The sequence below is a fragment of the Eubalaena glacialis genome, chromosome 18 (genome assembly GCF_028564815.1).
Source record: "Eubalaena glacialis isolate mEubGla1 chromosome 18, mEubGla1.1.hap2.+ XY, whole genome shotgun sequence".
Taxonomy (NCBI): Eukaryota; Metazoa; Chordata; class Mammalia; order Artiodactyla; family Balaenidae; genus Eubalaena; species Eubalaena glacialis.
This window is the reverse complement of record NC_083733.1, coordinates 31,450,516-31,475,030: the sequence shown is the minus strand read 5'-3', so window position 1 is coordinate 31,475,030 and position 24,515 is coordinate 31,450,516. Positions and strand designations below refer to the sequence as shown.

The 24,515-nt window shown below is 35.9% G+C and overlaps 1 protein-coding gene across 2 annotated transcripts in view; it reads left to right on the top strand.

Moving 5' to 3' along the window:
- Positions 1 to 24,515, top strand: part of RBL2 (RB transcriptional corepressor like 2) — a 48,757-nt gene that overhangs the window by 21,021 nt on the left and 3,221 nt on the right. For both annotated transcript variants that reach the window (XM_061174437.1, XM_061174438.1), the window contains 13 exons: positions 687 to 853; positions 3,037 to 3,146; positions 3,862 to 3,965; positions 5,059 to 5,196; positions 6,659 to 6,823; positions 7,342 to 7,453; positions 10,037 to 10,306; positions 10,506 to 10,786; positions 10,887 to 11,063; positions 15,855 to 15,926; positions 16,644 to 16,749; positions 17,724 to 17,929; positions 18,547 to 18,711. In XM_061174437.1, the coding sequence (XP_061030420.1) occupies positions 687 to 853; positions 3,037 to 3,146; positions 3,862 to 3,965; positions 5,059 to 5,196; positions 6,659 to 6,823; positions 7,342 to 7,453; positions 10,037 to 10,306; positions 10,506 to 10,786; positions 10,887 to 11,063; positions 15,855 to 15,926; positions 16,644 to 16,749; positions 17,724 to 17,929; positions 18,547 to 18,711 (2,073 nt within the window). The remainder of the gene's footprint in view (positions 1 to 686; positions 854 to 3,036; positions 3,147 to 3,861; positions 3,966 to 5,058; positions 5,197 to 6,658; positions 6,824 to 7,341; positions 7,454 to 10,036; positions 10,307 to 10,505; positions 10,787 to 10,886; positions 11,064 to 15,854; positions 15,927 to 16,643; positions 16,750 to 17,723; positions 17,930 to 18,546; positions 18,712 to 24,515) is intronic.

Sequence of the window (24,515 nt, the reverse complement as noted above, 5' to 3'; positions counted from 1 at the left end):
TTGAACCCATGTCCCCTGCATTGGCAGGCGGATTCTTAACCATTGTGCCACCAGGGCAGTCCAAATTTGATTATTTAGATGAGCTTTTGTTAAATCATGGATTTCATTTGGGCCAGATTTATTCTCAGCTTTCTTTTGTCAGTCTTTGAATAATTACAAAAATAGCAGTAGATGGGAACGGTGAAATTCTGTTTGTCAGAGATAGCCTTAATATTTTCATGCTTATTTTTGCCTTCAAGCTTAAGTTTTGAAGGAGGAATAATAGGGAACTATGCCTTATCTTAAACATTTAACTTTTTTAAAAATTTTTACTTTTTTATTTGGCTGTGCCACACAGTGTGGTTGGTGGGATCTTAGTTCCCTGACCAGGGATTGAACCAGGGCCCTCGGCAGTGAAAGTGTGGAGTCCTAACCACTGGACCGCTGGGGAATTCCCATAAACATTTAACTTTTAAGAGACAAACTTCTTAGTTGGCTAAAGTGCAGATTGTCCTTTCACACAATTTCACGTGGATAGTGGTGGCTCTTGGTGGTGTAACGTTTAAATTCCAAGAATGGTGACAGAAATCACTAATATTTATTGATAATATAGAGTTCTGATTAGCTTGAAATTCCCATTCGTGAAGTAATTGAAAGTAATTTAGGTCTTTTTGACCTAAAATAATGTTCTTTTTCCTCCTCTTTAGTCTAAAGCACTTAGGATCTCTACCCCACTTACTGGTGTGAGGTACATTAAGGGTAACAGCCCTTGTGTGACTCCAGTTTCTACAGCTACACATAGCTTGAGTCGTCTTCACACCATGCTCACAGGCCTCAGGAATGCACCAAGTGAGAAACTGGAACAGATTCTAAGGTTAGTTTGAGCCCTTCTTGCCTTCTAAGATTTGGTTGTTGACTATTTTCCAATTTTCTATTTTAATTTTTCACCCTTTGTGCCTTAATTCACCCATTGATAATTTTATATCAATTGCATGCTCAGTTCTGTTGTTAGTCCTTAGAGGACATAGCAATATAAAACATATGAATAGAAAATGACCCTTTTTTTCTCAGTATCTTAGTCTTCTTGGGCTGCTATAACAGAATATGGTAGACTGCTTATAAACAACAGAAATAAATTTCTCACAGTTCTAGAGGCTGGAAGTCCAAGATCAAGGTGCTAACAGATTCAGTGTCTGGTGAGGACTGCTTCCTGGTTCATAGATAGCTGTCTTTTGCTATGTCCTCATGTAGCAGAAGGAGGCAAAGGAGCTCTCTAGGGTCTCCTTTATAAGGGCTCTAATTCCATTCATGAGGACTCCACCCTCATGACCTAATCCCTCCCAAATGCCCCACCTCCATACACCATCACATTGGGGATTAGATTTCAACATATGAATTTGGGGCAGGGGGTAAGGAGGGGGGCAACACAAACATTCAGTCCATACCTCTCAGATTTTTTTTAACATAGTTCAAGAGATAGTAACTAATAACACTAGACACTGTAGAATAAAGCACCAAACTATCTATTACGAGTTGTTCTCTCTTAAGATTTCAGGGAAGCGGGGGATCTGTAAAGATGGGTGTTTGTCAAAGGGCTTCAGGAAGAGGATTGGACCTGAGCAAATTTCTGAAGGGTTGGTCAGATTTGAAAAGATAGCCAGTTAGATTCATAACCAATGTAAAACCACTGTAACTTTCTAAGTTTTATAAAACACCCTTAGCCTGAAAAGGAAGTCAACTACCTTTAGTTCCTTTGATCTGTCTGAAACTAGTAGGAATATCAGGGAGCGTTAGTGAAAAACACAATAGACTGAATTTCATTACCTGTGCATAATGTTTGGTAAATTTATTTGACAAAATTACCTCCAAGACTGCTCCTGTTCCTAAAAATTTATGATTTAATGATGTAGACTCTGTAGGAGCCAATTTGATTTCTGGTGGTATGGTGTAAGAAAGCCCTGTATAAACATACAGTAATTTCCCACTCATAGCTAGACTCATTAAATACCAAGGCTGACTAATTTTCCTGTACATTTTCATGAAGTCTACTTTATTCATAAACTTGATTGTGATTGACACCCAACAGGGTTTGTCTGTATGGCCTCTTCGTGAGTCATATTTCTCAGATGGACCTTGTTTACCTAGAATACAGAAGCATTTTATAAATACATTTTAGAAGCCTGTCTTAACTGTTATGTCTTCCAGATCTCTTTACAGTCTCTAACTAGGAGTAGCAGCTTCTTTAATCTTAAATAACCATTAGCGGAGTTAAATATTGGCAGTAGATACTAGGTAAAACCAAAGGGTCCTGTTTTTGTAACCTGTGTGTATGTTCATAAATAAAATTCTGCTTGCATATGATATTCAGTAGCCATCTCTACCAGGATTATAATTGATTATATTTCCTTTATAATTTTCTAAACTTGCTGCATTTTTACAGAGAATATTTATGTTTATGATCGAGATAAAGACATAGTTGTTACAAAAGCCCACATAGTGATCATCTGTATTATGCTTCTGCATTGAACATATATTGCCTTTCTAGTAAAAAAAAAAAAAAAAAAAAAAAAAAAAATCAATGAAATAAACTTCATTTTGGAGGAAAAAATGTAGAATGCCAGTAATGATTTATATAAGTTTGTTGTAGTATAGATCATATACCCCTTCATTCCATTTTCTTCTAGGAGTTCTTAATAAGCGTTGTACTGCCCTCTAGGGAAACAGTTGAGGGTAATTTTGTTTGTCATCAGTGATTGCAGATGTGTAGGCTAGGTGGGTCACGCACATCAAATAGGCACCGGTCAAAGTTGCTAAACTTAACTGCAGTAAAAGGTACAGCTCCATGAAAGAAATATTTTTTCATGCAAATGGTAATACTAACACCTTTGATAAGGAATTATGGGATCTCCTGGATTAATAGGGAAGTGTATAGTTTCTGTTTGAAGTATTTTATATTTACAGGTTAAAATTACTCTGAAATTACAGAGTTGTAAATAGTTTATCACTTTGTGACTTGACAAAACCTTTAAATCAGATAATTTCTTCTTATTTTTTTAGGACGTGTTCCAGAGATCCAACCCAGGCTATAGCCAACAGATTGAAGGAAATGTATGAAATATATTCTCAGCATTCCCAGCCAGATGAGGATATCAGTAATTGTGCTAAAGGTAAGGCTTAATATTATCTATATTGTTCTCATCTTTGAAATTTAACTACATGCATTCCTTTCTTGGAAACCGGGTCAGAAATACGAAGAAAAAATTTGACTTTAGACTGAGGGCCAGAATATGGATGTCCAACTTTTCTGTCAACCAACTGATTTCTGGGCCATTCTCAATAAGAGAGAAATTTTAGACTGATAATCTTTATTATGTTGGACTTCTGGCACTTTAAAAAAATCTTTGGTTTTCATTTGTAGACTGGATTTTCAGTATAGAACTATAGTGATTCTTCAAAATGTTAAGAACAAGGACAGAATATAATAGTTGTTACATGCCCAGACCCACTGGAGTTGTTTGATGTCATGAAGTATGAATACCAAGTAGGAGTGGAATAATAAACCAATTACATACCTCTTAGCATAGAGCTGCTCTATTCAAAATACAAAAAAAAAAAAAAAAGTGTGAATCTTGATGGAATGCTATTGCAGTTTTTATGTGCAAATTTCATTTCACAATTTTAGAAAAATTTCAGTGTTACCATGAAGAAGAAATTAAGGAATCTTAGGGATGATTGAAATAGCAACTGTAGGAAGTGCGTGTATATGAAGTGTTGGGTTGGTTTTTAAATTTTATTCTGCGGTAGGGGTTGGGATGGACCCTCATTTTCCACAATATTTATATTCTTTGCATGTGATTTTTGTGTTTTTTATTATTTATGCAGAAATTGCCAGCAAACATTTTCGTTTTGCAGAGATGCTTTACTATAAAGTATTAGAATCTGTTATTGAGCAGGAACAAAAAAGACTGGGAGACATGGATTTATCTGTGAGTACATAGCTAATGTACTGAGCACCACAATAAAATGTAGTTTCCTTTCAGCCCCACCCACCAAAAAAAAAGCCATTATTGATAAAATAATATATGGCTTTGAGGGAATAAGATTGGCGTCTAAGGAAACTTGTGTTCTGAGTCCTCTTACCTCCAGTCCCCCGCTTAGTGTTTCTCATTGCAGCAGTTTCTGTGGGTAGGAAGACTCTGTAGTCAAGGATTAAAACATTCAGACTTAACCTTAATTGAGGTTTTTAAATAACATAGAGTTTTAATTCAAGCCATGTATAGAATAAATTGAGTATTGACTATATAGGAGTTTAACATAAATATTCAACCATTGATCTTTGGCTAAGATTATTTTTCTGGATTGTACAAGTGATATTACTTTTAATGACATCAATAAAAATAATTTTTTTTAAATTAATTTTTAAATAACATTTTAGAGAAAATTGTAAAATTGACAAATAATTTTCTAACTCCTTGTAACTGTTTACACTTCTCTTATTCTATATAAAAATATGGCTGTGTATACAATGGAATGTTACTGAGCCATAAAATAGAGTGAAATTCTGCCATTTGCAGCAACATGGATGGACCTAGAGAATATTATGCTTAGTGAAATAAATCAGACAGAGAAAGAAAAATACAGTATGATATCACTTACATATGGAATCTAAAAAATATGCGAAACAGGAACAGGCTTACATATATAGAAAACAAACTTGGGTTATCAAAGGGGAGAGGGAAGGGGGAAGGGGCAAATTAGGAGTATGGGATTAACAGATACTAACTACTATGTATAAAAATAGATAAGCAACAAGGATATATTGTATAGCACAGTCAATTATAGCCATTATCTTGTAATAACTTTATTTAGAGTATAATCTGCAGAAATACTGAATCTCTAGGCTGTATACCTGAAACTAATATAATATTGTAAATCAACTGTACTTCAATAAAAATAGTATATGGCTATATATGGTTGTAGGAATTTAAAAGGCTGTTTTAGGACAATTTTTTTATTTTGAAAACATACAGAAGGGTATATAAAGGTTTCTAAATGTTAAAGCTTTGTTTTTTTTAATAGGGCATTCTGGAACAAGATGCATTCCACAGATCGCTCTTGGCCTGCTGCCTTGAGGTCGTCACTTTTTCTTATAAGCCTCCTGGGAATTTTCCATGTATTACTGAAATATTTGATGTGCCACTTTATCATTTTTACAAGGTATTTTTAAAAATCTGAAACTGATAAGGAAATTATAGATGAGATCCACTTCCTGTGGTTAGCCATCTAATTAATTTTAATATATGAGTATATTTCTTCTATTTTTAATTACATATTTAATGATTTCCACTCTAAATGGGGAGCAGAGAAGAAATAGGAGTCTTAAGAACTATATATATTCTTTCAATGTATTATATAGACCTATTTTGTGTAAAGGTTTCATATAATTCCTCCTTTTATCTGATAAAGTCTTTTAGAATACTTTCATTTTATGAGCTAAGGAGGTTTTAGAAAAGTAGCAAACATATCACTCGCTAATCGTGATAGCAACCTTCTTTTTTAAAAAAAAATATTGACTTATTTATTTGGCTGCGTCGGGTCTTAGTTGCGACACGCAGGATCTTCGTTGCGGCATGCGAGATCTTTCATTGAGGCGCGCGGGCTCAGTAGTTGTGGTGCACGGGCTTAGTTGCCCTGTGGCACGTGGGATCTTAGTTCCCCGACCAGGGATCAAACCTGTGTCCCCTGCATTGGAAGGCAGATTCTTAACCACTGGACCACCAGGGAAATCCCCACAACCTTCTTTTTTATTTTATGAAAATTAAATGAAAGTGTCTTTCAAAAAAAAAAACTTCTTTTCACATGTTGTATAGAGGCACAGAGTTATAGCATTGATTTGATTTCCCTCTTAATATTGATTTAGTGTATGGATTTAATTCTCCTACAGTAGTCAAAACTAATTTTTATAGTGGCATAGACTGAATGTTCAGAGTTTTTAAATGTGAAATTTTGGGACTTCCCTGGTGGCGCAGTGGTTAAGAATCTGCCTGCGAATGCAGGGGACACGTGTTCGAGCCCTGGTCCGGGAAGATCCCACCTGCCGCAGAGCAGCTAAGCCCACGAGCCACAACTACTGAGCACGTGTGCCACATCTACTGAAGCCCGTGCGCCTAGAGCCCGTGCTCTGCAACAATGGACGCCACCGCGATGAGAAGCCCGCACGCCACAGTGAAGAGTAACCCCGGCTCACCGCAACTAGAGAAAGCCCATGTGCAGCAACGAAGACCCAATGCAGCCAAAAAAAAATAATAATAAATAAATAAATTTATAAAAAAATAAATATGAAATTTTGAGTAATGTTTTTTAATCTCAATAGACAAGGCATGTTCTTTAAAGATTTTTGAAATTTTTAATTTAAAGATTTTTGAAATGTATCACTATACAAAAGATTTTATATAATTCATACATGCAGTTTAAATAATTATTTATAAAGATAGTGAAAGGAAGAGCAGCTGTTTCAAAATAGTATTATTCTTTAAACTTATAATTTTTGATAAATTGACTTGTTTCTATAAATATGTAAAAAAAATAAGTTTACCGATTTTGCTTTTGCACTTGAACAATTTTTTTTGTTAAAAAATTATTATTACTAAACAAACCAAGACATTTTTAAAAATTTCAGGTGATAGAAGTATTCATTAGAGCAGAAGATGGCCTTTGTAGAGAGGTGGTAAAACACCTTAATCAGATTGAAGAACAGATCTTGGATCATTTGGCATGGAAACCAGAGTCTCCACTATGGGACAGAATTAGAGACAATGAAAACAGAGTTCCTACATGCGAAGAGGTTTGTGAAATGATGTTAACCACTTTCTATGATAAAAGTATATCAATATCTAGTCTATTCATAATTCTCTTTCACCGACCACAGTTAAACTTAGCATCTTCCTCATGAGTATGGGAGGGTAATAGCTGGGTTTAATTTGGTACAATCACCCCTATATCTAAGAGGAACCAAGAGTCAGAAATAATTTGTGACTGCCCCAAGGTTTCAGTGACAGAGTAAGAATTCAGTGTTCTTTCTTGATTTTCTAATCAGGTTTCTATACCTTAAAATGGTTGTCTAATTCTCCAAATCAGTAATGAAGGTCAATTTATATTTAGTATCCAATTATTAGGTTTGAATTTTTTAAGCCTGCCAGAATTTTTTTTAACTTCAGTATGAAAGTGGAAAAGACAGGGGATTTTATTTAGGTGGAATAACTGATGAGCCAAGATAGTTTTCTTTTGCCTTAGATTATTATTATGTTTCTAATTACAATACTTTTTTGAATAATGGCATTCTGTATAAACATTCCCTAATAGGTCATGCCACCTCAGAACCTGGAAAGAGCGGATGAAATTTGTATTGCTGGCTCCCCTTTGACTCCCAGAAGGGTGAGTGAAGTTCGTGCTGATGCTGGAGGACTTGGAAGAAGTAAGTTTAAAATATTAAAGGAAGTATTTTGGGGCCTAGCATCTGGAGATTTAAATTCCATCTAAAACTACAAGTGAAGTTAGTAGGATGTATATAGAAGAAAATATTCTGTGCATTATAGTACCACATGGATCACTTTAATGCTTTTGAAAAATATTAAAGAACACAGGAAAATGCGTTGAAAAGTCAAGTGCCTTTTAAAATAGATAGAATGCTGTATATTAATGTGATTCCTATTTTTTAAGTGTATTTTTTTTCTATAAGCATGCAAAAGGGCTGAAATGGAAAAACCAAACGACTAATGATTATTGTTGGGTAATAGAATTCTAGGTGATTTCTGTAAATTTTTTAAGATGAATATGTATTACTTTTAAAATCGAAAGAAACAGAAAAATCTTCTTAAAGGTAGAGTGTATGATCTAATTAGGTACAGATGAGCCATTGAGTTAAGAGGACTGAATGGCCTGAGCATGTTCAGCTTTTTTTTTTTTTTTTTTAGCTGCGCCTTGCAGCTTATGGGATCATAGTTCCCTGACCAGGGATTGAACCCTGGCCCTGGAAGTGAAAGCACCAAGTCCTAACCACTGGACTGCCAGGGAATTCCCCAGCATGTTCAGCTTTGACTCTTGTCAGTTGAGCAGTGCTACCCTGGTTAATACAACAGCATTGCTGGCCCTGAGGTACAGAAAAGGGAAGTTTTGCTTTTCATCTGGTTACATTTTAGGCAGTTCTTTATAACATCTGCCAGGTGCAACGTTTAAGTTTACATACTTCAGATAAAACTACTTTTTAAAAAAGCAATTCTGTAAATCCAGAGAGTTCTAAATCCTTGGATTCCATTAGAAGGATATTCTTGTTTCTAGATCAACTTTTTAATGTAATTGATAAGCACTGGCTATAGAAGAAAGATCAGTTTTAAAATGAGGAATCACTCTGTGTCAGTGCATACTCAATGAATATGGATGATCTATATGAAAACTTACTCATTTTTGAAAGAGGAGGCATAATGGCTTAATGGTTTATTTTTCTGCTTATTATCCACTCAGACCCATAGATCTGATAGCTGGTCTTCCTCAGTCCTATTTCTGTAGAGTTTTTCCTTCCCTAATCAATGGATTAGGACTCGACTTTAAACTTCATTTTTTTGTACTTATCACTTCTCCATTTTCATGAGGTCTTTTAATATTTTACGAGATAATGATCATAATTTGAAACACTTTTTTTTTTTTTGGCCGTGCCACGCAGTATGTGGGATCCTAGTTCCCCAGCCAGGGATCAAACCTGTGTCCCCTGCGTTGGAAGCGTGGAGTCTTAACCACTGGACCGCTAGGGAAGTCCTTGAAACACTTTTTAAAAAATTTTATTGAAGTATAGTTGATTTACAATGTTGTGTTAATTTCTGCTGTATAGCAAAGTGACTCAGTTATACATATTCTTTTTCATAATGGTTTATCACAGGATATTGAATATAGTTCCCTGTGCTATACAATAGGACCTTGTTGTTTATCCAGAGATAATGATCATAATTAATGTATTCTTCCTAACTCTGCAGCTTTGTTCCAAATATAAATCTAGTACATTTATTTGCTTTTGTATCACCAGGAAATTATAATGTTAAGCCACAGTCTGTCAGAACTACTCCTGTCAGTCCTCTTATGAACTCCCTACATAGATTTTAATATTTAAAACCCAGTGATGTGCAGTTTTTACAGCTGGACATGGAAGAGGGAAAGGGATGCCTCTCAAAAATTCAGACAACGGTGTGAATACCTAACTATAATGGTTAACAGAGTTTCTGTGTGGGATGTTGAAAAAGCTTTGGAAAAGGTGGTGGTGGTGTTTGCACAGCACTGTGAATGCAGTGCCGCTGAGCTGTACACTTAACAGCGGGTGAAATGCCAAGTCCTATGCTATACGTATTTTACCACAATTTTAGAAAGCTAGTAATATACCCAGAACCACTGAATTGTACAATTTAAGTGGGTGAAGTATGTGTGGATCATATCTCAGTAAAGTTGTTTAAAAAAAAAATAAACTAAGCTTAATTGAATCCAAAACATGTATGTCCATTCTTGCTAAAGAACCGAATTGAATTTTAGTAACTTTCTACATGTAAAAAATGGCAAAGATGAAAATGCCTAAAACAGGGGGTAAATGCTCCCAGATGACACATAGTAATATCAAATCCATCAAGTCTTCTTATCAAGTAGTATCTTTACAGTGAAATCACATCTTACATGAGTGTTCTGTAGAAATTGAATATGGTAGAAAATTATTTAAATTGCCCCTCAGTCCTCAGGACCCTGTGGTAGTGGAGGGCAAAGTCTAGTTTGATTTAGCAGAAGGTGGAGTGAAGAAGGGAACACTGTGAGACACATAGAGAAAAATCCTTTCTTTAAATTGTGCTCTTAATAGTATTCAGTTGAATTTTCATTCATTGAATGTAGCTATGATGTGACTCCTGTAATTTTTGTTTTTTGATTATATAGTATTTCAAACACTAATTAGTTGTGAACATCACTTCTAGGATGGAAGTCAGATCTGTCTCCTTGAGTTAAATGATTTTTTTTTTTTTAACCCTAGGCATAACGTCTCCAACCACATTATACGATAGGTACAGCTCTCCAACAGCCAGCTCTACCAGAAGGCGGCTATTTGTTGAGAATGATAGCCCCACTGATGGAGGGACACCTGGCCGCATCCCCGCACAGCCTCTAGTCAATGCTGTCCCTGTGCAGAATGTATCTGGGGAGGCTGTTTCTGTCACACCAGTTCCTGGACAGACTTTGGTCACCATGGCGACAGCCACTGTCACAGCCAACAATGGACAAACAGTGACTATTCCTGTACAAGGTAAGGAAGGCAGAGTTGAATATTGCGTTCCTTCTCTGTGGCACTTATTAGAAAGTTACTCGAGATTTGGCTGGAATGATGATATGAGAGAAGAGTGGGGGAAAGGGGTTGGGAGGGGAAATAATTGAAAACCTCTGCCTGGAGAATCTTATAGTATCAACATTTTCTTCATGCTTTTTTTCTCTGAAACAAATTTTAGGCATTGCCAATGAAAATGGAGGAATAACATTCTTCCCAGTCCAAGTCAATGTTGGGGGGCAGGCACAAGCTGTGACTGGCTCCATCCAGCCCCTCAGTGCTCAGGCCCTGGCTGGAAGTTTAAGCTCTCAACAGGTGACAGGAACGACCTTGCAAGTCCCTGGTCAGGTGGCCATTCAACAGATTTCCCCAGGTGGACAACAGCAGAAACAAGGCCTACCTTTAACCAGCAGCAATATTAGACCCAGGAAGACCAGCTCTTTATCGCTTTTCTTTAGAAAGGTAATTTTTCTAAAGAAAAATGTACCCTTACCAGTTCTAGAGCTTGGGAAATACAAGGGTTAGATAAACAAAGTTTGAGATATTTTTGTTTATCTACTAGGTTTATCACTTAGCAGGTGTCCGTCTTCGGGACCTTTGTGCTAAATTGGATATTTCAGATGAACTGAGGAAAAAAATCTGGACCTGCTTTGAATTCTCCATAATTCAGTGTCCTGAACTTATGATGGACAGACATCTGGACCAGTTGTTAATGTGTGCCATTTATGTGATGGCAAAGGTGAGTACCATTAGGAATTTAAAGGAAAAAGTAAAGATACTACTTCCTTACTCTCAGAACACTTTTAACAGCTTTATTGAGATAAAATTCACTCATTTAAAATGCACAGCTCAGTGGATTTTAGTACATTCATAGTTATGTGTGACAATTACCACAGTCAGTTTTGGAATATGATATTCCATTGTATGAATATATGATATTTTGTTTACCATTCATCAGTAATGGACATTTAGATTATTTCTGCTTTGGGGCTATTATAAATAACGCTGCTATGAATATTTGTATACAAGTTTCCGCGTGGACGTCTTTTCATTTCGCTTCTGTATACACTTTGGAGTGGATTGCTGGGTCATAGGGTAAACTCTGTGTTTAACTATTTGAGTCATTGCACCATTTTAAATTTCCACTGATAGTATATGAAGGTCTTTATTTCTCCACATTCTCATCAACACTTTTTAAATTAAAAAAAATTTTTTTTAATTTTATTTATTTTTGACTGTTTTGGGTCTTCGTTGCTGTGCGTGGGCTCCCTGTAGTTGCGGCGAGCGGGGGCCACTTTCCGTTGCGGTTCATGGGCTTCTCATTGCGGTGGCTTCTCCCGTTGCGGAGCACGGGCTCTAGGCGCGCGGGCCTCAGGAGTTGTGGCTCGCGGGCCTCAGGAGTTGTGGCTCGCGGGCCTCAGGAGTTGTGGCTCGCGGGCTCTAGGGCGCAGGCGCAGTAGTTGTGGCGCACGGGCTTAGTTGCTCCGCGGCATGTGGGATCCTCCCGGGCCAGGAATCGAACCCGTGTCCTCTGCATTGGCAGGCGGACTCCCAACCACTGCTCCACCAGGGAAGCCCAACACTTTTTATTATCTGACTTTGTTTTTAAAAATAATTTATTGAGGCAAAACTCACATAACATTACCCATTTTAAAACAAACGTTTCAAGTTTTAAAATTGGTAACTTTTTTCTTCTTTTTCAAGGTTTGTTTGGCTAGTCTAAATCCCTTGAAATTCTTTATGAATTTGTCAATTCTGACTTCTTGTCACAAAAAAGTCAGGTGGGGTTCAGATAGAGATTATGTTGAATCTGTAGATCAATTTGGGGAATATTGCTATCTTAACCATATTTCACTTTCTGATCAATGAACGTTTGGGACCTATGCTTTTCTTTATGGGTAGTTTATTGATGGATGATTCTTTTTCTTGTTATGAGTCTATTCAGATTGTCTGTTTCTTCTAGAATCAGTTTTGGTAGTGTATGTCTTCCTAGGAATTTGTCTGTTTCCTCTGGGCTTTCTAATTTGTTGGCACACAGTTGTTCATAATATTCCTTTTAGTCCTTTTTATTCTTTGTCAGTAGTAATTTAACAGTCTCTCTTTTTATCTTGGTCAGTGTTGCTGAAGGTTTATCAATTTTGTTGATTTTGTCAAAGATCGAGATTTTGGTTTCATTTATTATTATATGCTCAAATCTTTATTATTCCCTTCTTTTTGCTTGCTTTAGCTTAGTTTTGGTTTTTTTTGTTTTGTTTTGTTTTTACTGGCTGTGCCACACGGCTGGTGGGATCTTAGTTCCCTGATCAGGGATCGAACCCAGGCCCTTGGCAGTGAAAGCACCAAGTCCTAACCCCTGGACCGCCAGGGAATTCCCTAGGCTTAGTTTTTGCTCTTCTTTTTTCAGTGTCTTAAGATGAATGGTTAGGTAATTAATCTTTCTTCTTTTTTACTATAGGCATTAAGAGCTATAAATTTCCCTCTAAGCACTGCTTTAGCTGCATCTCATAAGTTATGGTATGTTGTGTCTTCATTTTCATTCATCTCAAAGTGTTTTCTAATTTCTCTTTTGATTTGACTTACTGTTTATCTAGGTGTGTTAATTTCAACATATTTGTGAGTTTCCCAAATTTCTGTTAATGATTTCTAGTTTCAATCCATTGTGGTCAAAAAACACACTTTGTATTAATCACTTCAATCCTTTCAAATTTATTGAAGTTTCGTAGCCTAGCAAAAATGGAGAATGTTCAATGTGCACTTGAGAAGAATGTATATTCTGTTGTTGGATGGAGTGTTCTATAGATGTCTGTAAGGTTTTTTAGTGTTTTTTATAGTGTTAAAGTCTTCTGTTTCTTTGTTGATCTTCTATCTAGTATCCATCCATTATTGAAAGTGGGGTATTGAACTCTCTAAATATTATTATTGAATTGCCTATTTCTCCCTTCATTTCTGTCAGTTTTTACTTCATATATTTTGGTACTCTGTTATTAGGTGCATGTGTGTTTTTAATTGTTGTACCTGTCTGATGGATTAACCCTTCATCATTATGAAATATCCCTTTTTATCTCTAGTAACTTTTATTTTTTGTTTTAAAGTCTGTTTTGTAGTGTGATATTTGTATAGCCACCCAGCTTTCTTAGGGTTGCTGTTTGCATGACATACCTTCTTTCCATCATTTTCTTTCATATCTGTTTGTTTTAATGTAAAGTGTGTCTCATATACGGAGTATAGTTGGATCTCTTTTTTTATCTAGTCTGACAATTTCTGCCTTTGATTTTGTTGTTTAATCCATTCATATTTAACATTATTGTTGTAACTGGATTTACATTTATCATTTTCCTTTTTGTTTTTTATATATGTCTCATGTCTTTCAGATACTCTCTTCCTCCTTTACTGCTTTCATTTTCACGTGCATTCATGGCATTTTAATTTCAGTGATGACTTTTTAACTTTTTTTTCTTAGTGGTTTCTTTGGGGCTTACCATATACTTTTTTTTTTTGTTCTATCCCCCCCTTTTTTTGCCCCATCTTTATTGATCTATAGTTGACATATCACATTGTGTAAGTATAAAATGTTCAGTGTGATGATTTGATACACGTATATATTGCATTATGATTACCACCCAGCTACTTTTTCTTGGTAGTAAGAATATTTAAGATCAACTCTCTTAGCAACTCTCAAGTATACAATTCAGTCTGTTAACTATAGTCATCATGCTGCAAATTAGTTCCCCATCTTATAACTGGAAATCTGTACCCTTCAATCAGCATCTCCCCACTTCCTCCAACCCCCACATATACATCTTTACGTATGAAAACCAGCTTCAAATTTATACTAACTGAATTCCAGTGAGATATAGAAGTGTTACTTCTATGTAACTGTTTCCTTTTTGTTATATTGTGGTAGTATTGTTATACATATTATATCCATAAATGTTATAAATTCAAAAACACATTGTTATTATTTAATATTTTTATGACTTTTAAAGGAGCTGAGAGAAGAAAGGAGTGCAAGTATTTATTTATAGCTTTTATCATATTAACCTTATTTACCATTTACTTATTTACCTTATTTCTCTCTTGGTTCCTGGGGATTTGAGTTGTCATCTGGAGTCATTTCCTTAGCCTAGAATAGCTTTCCTCCTAATCTCCTCCTTTGTGCTGTTTTTGGCAAATATATATATCACGTTTCTTCATGTATGTATGTTGTTTTATACAATTTAAAAGAAATCAGTTAAGAGAAGAAATATGCATTTTATACTGTCTTTCCAGTTACATAACAATCTTTACCATTGCTCTTTGTTTTTTCACGTGTATTTGAATTACTGTGTGGGGTCACTTAACTTCTGTTTTTTTATTTAATTTAATTTATTTATTTAATCTATTTATTTGGCTGTGTTGGGTCTTCGTTGCTGCGCGCGGGCTTTCTCTAGTTGCGGCGAGCGGGGGCTGCTTTTCATTGCAGTGCACGGGCTTCTCACTGCGGTGGCTTCTCTTGTTGTGGAGCACAGGCTCTAGGCACGTGGGCTCAGTAGTTGTGGTGCATGGGCTTAGTTGCTCCGCAGCATGTGGAATCTTCCCGGACCAGGGCTTGAACCCGTGTCTCCTGCATTGGCAGGTGGATTCTTAACCACTGCACCACCAGGGAAGTCCTGGGGTCACTTACTTTTAGTATGAAGAACTTTCCTTAGTATTTTCATGTAAGATGGTTCTGCTAGCAGCATATTTTCTTTCTTAATGTTTATGTGAGATTGTATTTATTTCACTTTCATTTATGAAAGATAACTTTGTTGGATACCAGATTCTTAGTTTTTACTTTGTCCATCATCTCATAGCCTCCATAGTTTCTAATGAGAAGTTTTCTGTTACTTTATCGGAGTTTCCTAGTAAGCAAAAAGTTGCTTTTCTCTTGATGCTTTCAAGATATTCTCCCTTTCTTTGGCATTCAGCTTTTTTACTATATGTCTTGGTATGGAGCTCTTTGCATTTGTCCTACTTGGAATTTGTTAAAATTCGTGGATATGTAGATTGTTTTTAAAATAAATTTGGGAATGTTTCAGCCTTTATTTCTTTGAACATTTCTTTCGGCTTCTCTCCCTCCCCTCCTTCTGGTACTCCCACACTCTCTTGGTGTGCCACATTTCTCTGAAGCTCTGTTAATTTTTCCTCATTCTTTTTTTTTTCTCTGTTCTTTGGATTGCACAACTCCATCTTCAGATTTGCTAAATGTTTTTTGCCAGTTCAAGTCTAGTCTTTCATTCCTCTGATGAATTTTTTGTTACTATAATTTTTTATTCTAGGTCTTGGCTCAAATACCATTTATTCCCTCTGTTGTTACTGAATTTTAGTAGATTTTCTTGAATATATATTTCTTCATTTGTTATATACCTTTTAGGGCCATTTCCAGAGGCTTTAAATGATTGTTTTTTAATATAATTTTCACCAGTTTCACTGGGGAGCAGGTTCACGGACCATCTCATAGTATTATGCTGGAAGTCAAATTCTCTCTCAGAGTACTCTTATTCTTTGCCAGGTCACAAAAGAAGACAAGTCCTTCCAGAATATTATGCGTTGCTATAGGACTCAGCCACAGGCCCGGAGCCAGGTAACTTACTACATTTTCTCTCATGGCTGAAAATAAAGATCAAAGTCTTTGAGGCATACAAAAAAGTTAACTACAGTTGATTCTGTGGCCTTTTCTCCAGGATAAAAAACTAAGATTCTACTTTAAGGGAAGTCTTTATTTTAATCTTATTTAATTATTGACAGACAGCAACACATCTTGATTAGTTTAAGTTCTCTTTTCGCCAAAAGGTAATGATGTGAAATAATTGATTCCTTTTTAATTCAGATAATCACAAGATAGATGTAAATTAGGAAGCTGTTTGGATTCTGTGTCACCTTGAATTCAGTCTGGTTTAGGAAACATAATGCTGTACATTTAACCAAAACAGCATTAAGTGAAATTTTAAAATTCATTTTACCTTTAATGCTATTCATTTGTTTCAAGAGGTAGGTAGGTATGTGAGATCTTTGTATTGATATTTGACTTAGAATGACTTGATTTTACAATTGGATATTATTACTGCTCTGTAGTACTGTAGGCAGTACTTGGAAGTTGAAGCCTGACAGGCCCTGATGTAAATCCTGTATCTGTTATTTAATAGACATGTAACCTTGGCTGCATTTATTAACCTCCCCTGAGTAGGAAAACTATTACTATATGGAGTTGTGAGAATTAAATAACATGTCAAAGTCACATAGTCCAGGATATGCTCAATAAATAACTCATTTCTGTTCCCTTCTCATGACCTGTCTAAAGGTATATAGAAGTGTTTTGATAAAAGGGAAAAGGAAAAGAAGAAATTCTGGCAGCAGTGATAGCAGAAGCCATCAGAATTCTCCAACAGAACTAAACAAAGACAGAAGTAAGTGGGATCTTTATGAACTTATAAAATGAAATTAAGAGCTTCTCTTATTTTTTAGGCCTAGGACTAAGGATTAATAAATTAAATTACTGTTGTAGAAACTATGAAAATATTTTATTGGCAAAAGATTTGTTGGACAATAAACCAAATTCTAAATTTAGTCACAGAGCTGTTTGTCCTTTATCCCATGGCTTTGAGGCACATCGTGCATAACATTTTTCTCTAGAGGGATTAGCGAAGGATGGAGAAGGCAGGCATTTGTTGACCTGAGTTTGAGAGAAATGTGGCATGTCAACAGAAACCATGCTATGGAAACACAATCTTGAATTGTTGGTTTATACCACTTAATGCAGGGCTCAGGTCCTAGAAAGCTTGGTGTAAATTAAAACTACTCAGTAAGCCCTTGTTACATTAATAGCAAGGTAGTACAGTTAGTTTTTTTCTTTAAATTAATTAATTAATTTCTTTTTGGCTGCGTTGGGTCTTCGTTGCTGCGCGTGGGCTTTCTCTAGTTGCGGCGAGCTGGGGCTACTCTTCGTTGCGGCACGTGGGCTTCTCATTGTGGTGGCTTCTCTTGTTGCGGAGCACGGGCTCTAAGCACGCGGGCTTCAGTAGTTGTGGTGCGTGGGCTCAGTAGTTATGTCTCGCGGGCTCTAGAGCGCAGGCTCAGTAGTTGTGGCGCACGGGCTTAGTTGCTCTGCGGCATGTGGGATCTTCCCGGACAAGGGCTCGAACCTGTGTCCCCTGCATTGGCAGGCGGATTCTTAACCACTGTGTCACCAGGGAAGCCCTAAAGTTAGTATCTAATATCTTATCTGTGCTTTGCTCCTTGGTATGAAGAATGAGTGCCCATTTGCTGCTATTCAGTAAGTAGAGCAGGTAGCCGTTCACCCTTATCTTACTGAATTTTCTTTTTAAAAGCAATCTGCAGTAGCAGTCTTCCTGTTTAACACTTTTTGTTCCACCGGTTATAGCCAGTAGAGACTCCAGTCCTGTCATGAGGTCAAGCAGCACCTTGCCAGTTCCACAGCCTAGCAGTGCCCCTCCTACACCTACTCGTCTCACAGGTGCCAGCAGTGATGTGGAAGAGGAGGAGAGGGGAGACCTTATTCAGTTCTACAACAACATCTACATAAAACAAATTAAAACATTTGCCATGAAGTACTCACAGGCAAATGCAGTAAGTTTGATGAGGATTATTTCACACTTTTTTCACTTGTGAGGAATGAGGAATCATTTATGTTTGAGCTGCTTCTGTGTAAACTAGTTTTACAAATAATTCTTTTTGTTAAGTAAGACTAAGGAAGTCTCTAACAGAAATAATGTGCTTAACCAACATAATTTCTACTGTTGTGAAGCATTAAACAAGAATAAGATGATATTTGGATTCCCTACTAAGTATAGTAATATGAGACAGATTGCATAGGTTCAAATTATCCAAAACTTACCAGTTGTGGTGACCCTGCAAGTTATTTAACTCCCTCTGTACCTTGTTTCCTCATATATAAAATGGGACTAGAAGTAGTAGTCCCATAGGGCTGTTATGAGGATTAAATGACATCATGTATTTAAAATGCTTAAAACAGTGACTGGCACAAAGAAAGCACTTAGATGTTTGCTATTTGTATGGTTTTCTTTAGGTTTAATTTTTGCCGCAAATACATCACTATCTACCATTCATAAAGCTACTGGTTTATTATACCTCTTCACTCTTTCAATAAAAATAACCATTTTCAAAAAAAAGCACCTGGTTAGAAATTTCGTTTACCTTTCTTAGAAATTTTTTTTGTTAAACAGATGGATGCTCCTCCACTCTCTCCCTATCCGTTTGTAAGAACAGGCTCTCCTCGCCGAATACAGTTGTCTCAAAATCATCCTGTGTACATATCCCCGCATAAAAATGAAGCAATGCTTTCTCCTCGAGAAAAGATTTTCTACTACTTCAGCAACAGTCCTTCAAAGGTGAGCCTAATATAAATCTTGTCCTTTACTAACCCCAAAATGCTTAGGGTTCTAGAAACAGGGTTGTTGGGAAACCCTCAGTACTCACACGAATGATGGGATCTGTCAAGGAAGAGTGACCAGTAAGTCCCAAAGCAGCAAAAAACAAGGGTTTGGGGGGAGAACTTTAGAGCTGGAAATAGGGTAAGGGATCTGGATTTTCATTCCTCCCTTTTCCTATTTGTACGTTTGAATATTCTGCTATAAATCTGGAATTTTATTTTTTTATTCCATTTGTAAAACTTTAAAATTCCAAATTTCTGTTAGGGAAGGAAAATTTGGATCCCTTAACTGATTTACTAAGTGTCTCCTTCTGGGACAGGAAGTGTCTCTGTCCTCTGGATTCTTAGTCTAAGGGGAGAAATGGGCATTTTGGACACTTGGACAGTGTCACATTGACACAGATTTAAGTGGTAGCATCTGCCTCAGTCTGCAATGGGGAGGGAAGCTTGAGTGAAGCCTTAATGGATGAAAAGTTAGCAGATGCTGAGGGGTGGAAGGAAGGGCATCCAGGATGAAGCAGATAAGGGAAGGGAAACAAAGCTCTTGAGGCAGTAAGCCTAGATCCCTAGGAATCATATGCTATGTTAAGGAGTGCACCTGCATCTTAAAGGTCCTTAAGTGATATCTGTATTTATAAAGATTGCTTAGGAGAAACACATATATAACACATGGCCTAGACTCTCAAAAAAGTGCCAGTATCATGAAGAGATAGATGATAGATAGATGTAGGGAGAGTACTGATCTAGAGTAAAGGAGACTAAAGAGACATGACAACCAAATGCAAGGCATGATGATCTTTGATTGGATCCTGCATAGAAAAGCACAGCTATAAAGGACATTTGGGGGACAAGTGGGAAAATTGAATATTGACTTTAACATTAATGTTTATCTTTAAATTTCTGTTAAATGTCTTTGGTATTGATGATGGTACTAGATTATATAGGAGAATATGTTTTTAAAGTATTCAGAGATGAAATGCCCCAGTGTCAACAACTTACTTTCAAATGGTTCAGCTAAAAAGAAAATTATATAGAGAACAAATGTGGTAAAATGTTAACGATAGATAAGTGGGTGTTCGGTGAACTATTCTAACTTTTCTGTAGGCTTGAAATCTTTTGGGGGAAAAAAAAGTTGGGGGAAACAAGTAAAAATGATAGCAGCAAAAATCTATTAGGAAAAGTTCTTCCATTATATTTTCTACAATAGTAACAAAGTATCACATGCCTTGGAATAAATTGATCCTGTGTAGAAAACTTATTTAACTTGAATAAGAGATTTTTTAAAAACTGGAATAAACGAAGATATGCTAATGTTTTTCAAGAGGAAGACCAAATATTAAAAAGATACAGTTTCCTCCAACCATTACATAGGTTTAATCTAATTCCAATGATAACCCAGTGGAATTGTGAAAGCTGGAAATATAAATCTGCAGTAGCCCTGAAAGGCAATTTTAGTTGGTGGAAACGGCTTTGATGCTCCTCTATTAGCAGATTTTCATCCTATACCAAATAAATTCCAAATGGATTAAAAAGTTAAATGGAAAAAATGAACTGGAGTAAGAATATTCAATTCAAAAGGCCAAAAGAAGAAGATAGCAAACAAACAGCAACTAAATATAAATGGTCTAAATATACCAATTAAAATGCAGAAATTGTAAGACTGGACAAAAAAGGAAGACCTAACTGTTTTACTGCTTATGAGTAACCCACTTTAAATATAGACAGAAATAGTTTAAAGTAAAAGGATGATAACCCAAATGCCCCATTAACTGATGAACAGATAAATCTATATCCATACAAGGGAATATTACTGCAATAAAAAGGAAGTTCTGATACATGCTACAACTAGGATGGACCTTGAAAACGTTGTTAAGTGAAAGAAGCCAGTCACAAAAGGACAAATATTGTACTTCGGTTTCTATGAAATGTCCAGAGTGGGCTAATTTATAGAAGCAGAAAGTAGACTAGTGATCCCCTGAAGGGAATGGAGGGTTTCAGCTAATGGATCAAGTTTCTTTCTGGGATGATGAAAGAGTCCTAAAATTCAATGTGGTGATGGTTGCACAGCTCTGGGAACATACTAAAAGCTATGGATTTGTATACTTCAAATGGTTGAATTATATGGTATGTAAATTATATCACAATACAGCTGTTTTTAAAAAGAAAAAGGATGGACAAAGTTAAACTCTGCTAACTAATCAAAAGAAAGCTGGAGTGGCTACATTAATATCATTAATATTGGTATCTGAAAGCAGATTTCAGAGCAGAGAATGTTATCAACGATAGAGAAGGTCATTTCCTAATTAGAGAGAGGACATACAGTCTTAAATAGAAAAAAATCATTTACAGTCAAGAGATTTCAAGATAATTGCTAGAACAAGTAGACAAAGAAAAATCAGTAAGGATATTCAAGATGTAAACATTATCAACCAAACTGACTAACTGACATTAATAGAATACTCCAACAGCATCAAGTTCACATGTAACATTTACCAAGATAGACCCACTGTGGACCATAAAACAAGTCTCAGTAAATTTTAAAGGATTTAAATAATGTATTTTCTCTGACCACAAGATAATTAAATCAGAAATCAATAACAGAAAGATATCAGGAAGACCCCCAAATTTTTGGAACCTAAACTGCATAATCTCTAAGAGTTAAAGAAGAAATAAAAGAGAAATTGGAAAATATTTCAAACCGAATGAAAATGAAAACAACATATCAAAATTTGTGAGATGCCATGAAAGCAGTGCTAAGAGGGAAATTTATAGCACTAAATATCTATATTAGGAAGGAAGGTCTCAAATTAGTGACCTAAGATTTCACCCTTAGGCAACTAGAAAAAGCAGGAATCAATGAAATAGCTGAAAAATAGAGAAAATTAAGGTCATTAAAAGCTAGGGGTTTTGTGTAGATTTTAAAAATTGATACATCTCTGTGCAGATTAATTGGGAAAGAAAAAGAAATGACACATTACCAATACCAGAAATGAGAGATTCAGTACCAGTCCTACAGACATTAAAAGTATAATGAAGGATAAAAAACTTTCTGCCAATAAATGCGATAATGCAGATGAAATGGACAAATTCCTTGAAAGTCAGAATTTCCAAAATACACTCAAGAAGAAGTAGTCTCAGTAGAATTATATCTATTAAACAAACTGAATCTATAGTTTAAAAACTATAGGCCCAGATGGCTTCACTGGTAAATTCTACCAAATATTTAAGGAAGAAATAAAGCCAATTCTATACAAACCCTCTAAAAGTAAAGATATACCATCTCGGTAGTTGAAGAAAAAACATTTGACAAAATCCAACATTCATTCATGATAAAAACTCAGAGGGAACTTCCTCAACCTGATAAAGAATGTATACAAAAAAACTCTACAGCTAACCTCATACTTAATGCTGAAAGATTGAATGCCCTCCCTCGAAAATCAAGAATAAGGCAAGGGGGGCTTCCCTGGTGGCACAGTGGTTAAGAATCCATCTGCCAATGCAGGGGACACGGGTTTGAGCCCTGGTCCGGGAAGATCCCACATGCCGCGGGAGCAACTAAGCCCGTGCGCCACAACTACTGAGCCTGCGGTTTAGAGCCCGCGAGCCACAACTGCTGAAGCCCGCAGGCCTAAGAGCCCGTGCTCTGCAACAAGAGAAGCCACCGCAATGAGAAGCCCGTGCACCGCAACAAACAGTAGCCCCCGCTCACCACAACTAGAGAAAGCCCGCGTGCAGCAACAAAGACCCAACGCAGCCAAAAATAAATAAATAAATAACTCTATTAAAAAAAAAAAGAATAAGGCAAGGATATCTGCTTTCACCACTCCTATTCAACATTAAAACTGTAGGTCCTAGCATATACAATAAAGCAACTTAAAGACGGCATGCAAACGGAGAAGGATGAAATAAAACTGTCTCCGTTTACATAATTTTCTACACAGAAAAATGACTAAATGTACAAAAAGTTGCTGGAACTAATAAGATTAGCAAGGTTACATGATTAATATATAAAAACCAAGTGTATTTCTATATACTAGCAACAAGTAATCATAAGTAAAAATTTTTTAAAACAATGTAAATAGCTTTAAAAAATTAAATACTTAGAGATAAGTCTGACAAAAGATGTTCAAGATTCGTACCCTGAAAACTGTAGAACCTTGGTGAGGGAAATTAAAGACTGAGAAATGGACAGAAATATGTTCAAGAATTGGAAAACTATATCAAGATGTCAGTTTTCTCCCACTTAATGTATAAACTCACCCCAATTCCTGTCAAAATCCCAGGAGAACTGTTTGTATAAATTAACAAACTGGTTCCAACATTTATATGAAGATGCAAAAGAAACTAGATTAAAACAATTTTGAAAAAGTTGGAAAACTCACACTCTGATTTCAAGACTTACTATAAAGCTACAGTAATTAAGACAATGTGGTACTGGTGCAAGTACAGACATACAGATTAATAGAACAGAATAGAATCCAGAAATGGAACACACATATATGGCTAACTGATTTTCAACAAAGGTTCAAAAGCAATTTAGTGGAGAAAGGACAGCCTTTTCAACAGATGATGCTGAAACAATTGGATATCCATACACAAAAATAATAATAGTAAACTTGTGCGTATACTCTGTACCATACAAAAAAATTAACTCAGAATGGTCCATAGACCTAAAGGTAAAACCTAAAACTGAAACTTCTAGGAGAAACCATAGGAGAAAATATTTGTGAACATGAGATGCAACATCGTAAAGTACAATCCATAAAAGATCGATAAGTTGGATTTCATCAAAATTAAGAAGTTCTGCTCTTTAAAAGAAAAAACAAGTCACACTGGGAGAAAACTGTATGTATCTCATATCTGATAAAGGACTTGTGTCTACAATATATAAAGGATTATCAGAATTCAATAGGAAAACAACCAAATTCAAAAGTGGGCAAAAGATTTGAATACACTTCACCCATTATGTGCCTACTAGAATGGCTAAAATCTAAAAAAAATGGGAATAACAAATCAGTGGCAATGATGTGGAGCAGTTAGAACTTTTATATATTGTTAGTAAGAATGCAAAATGGTATAACATAGCCATTATACCTGGAAAACAGTTTGGTAGTTTCTTTTAAAGGTAAACATATCTTTACCATATAACTAGCAATCTCACTTCCAGGTATTTACCCAAGTGGAATGAAACTTAGGTTCCTACAAAAACATGTACATGAGTGTTTATAATGACTTTATTCCTAATTGCCAAAAAGTGGAAAACCCAAATGTTCTTCAACAGGTTAAGGGATAAACAAACCTGTGGTACACTCAGATAATGGACTACTACTTTGCAATAAAAAGGAACAAACTACTGATACACTAAGCAAACAGGTGAATTTTACTGTGTGTAAACTTAAAAAAAAAAAAAAAGACATTTTGTGCAAAAAATTTGTGTCCAGATCAGTGGCTTTCAATCCTCCCTGTATATTATCACCACCTGGGGATATTTCAAAAAAACAATTCTAGCACAGAATTGGGAATTTCTCCAATAAATGATAGCAGTATTAGACTGTTGGTTGGAGAAAGATTTGTCATCACAACTTAATAGGTGATAGCTGAGATCAAGGAAGAATATTGCAAAGCAAGAAGTATCTTGGGTCTAGAATTAACCTATGATATCCTAACATTTACACTACCATGAGAAAAGAATTACCAAATACCACACAAGATCAGGTAAGTTGACTGATCATTAGTGACACTTTTTGGGGCAATTTCAGTGAA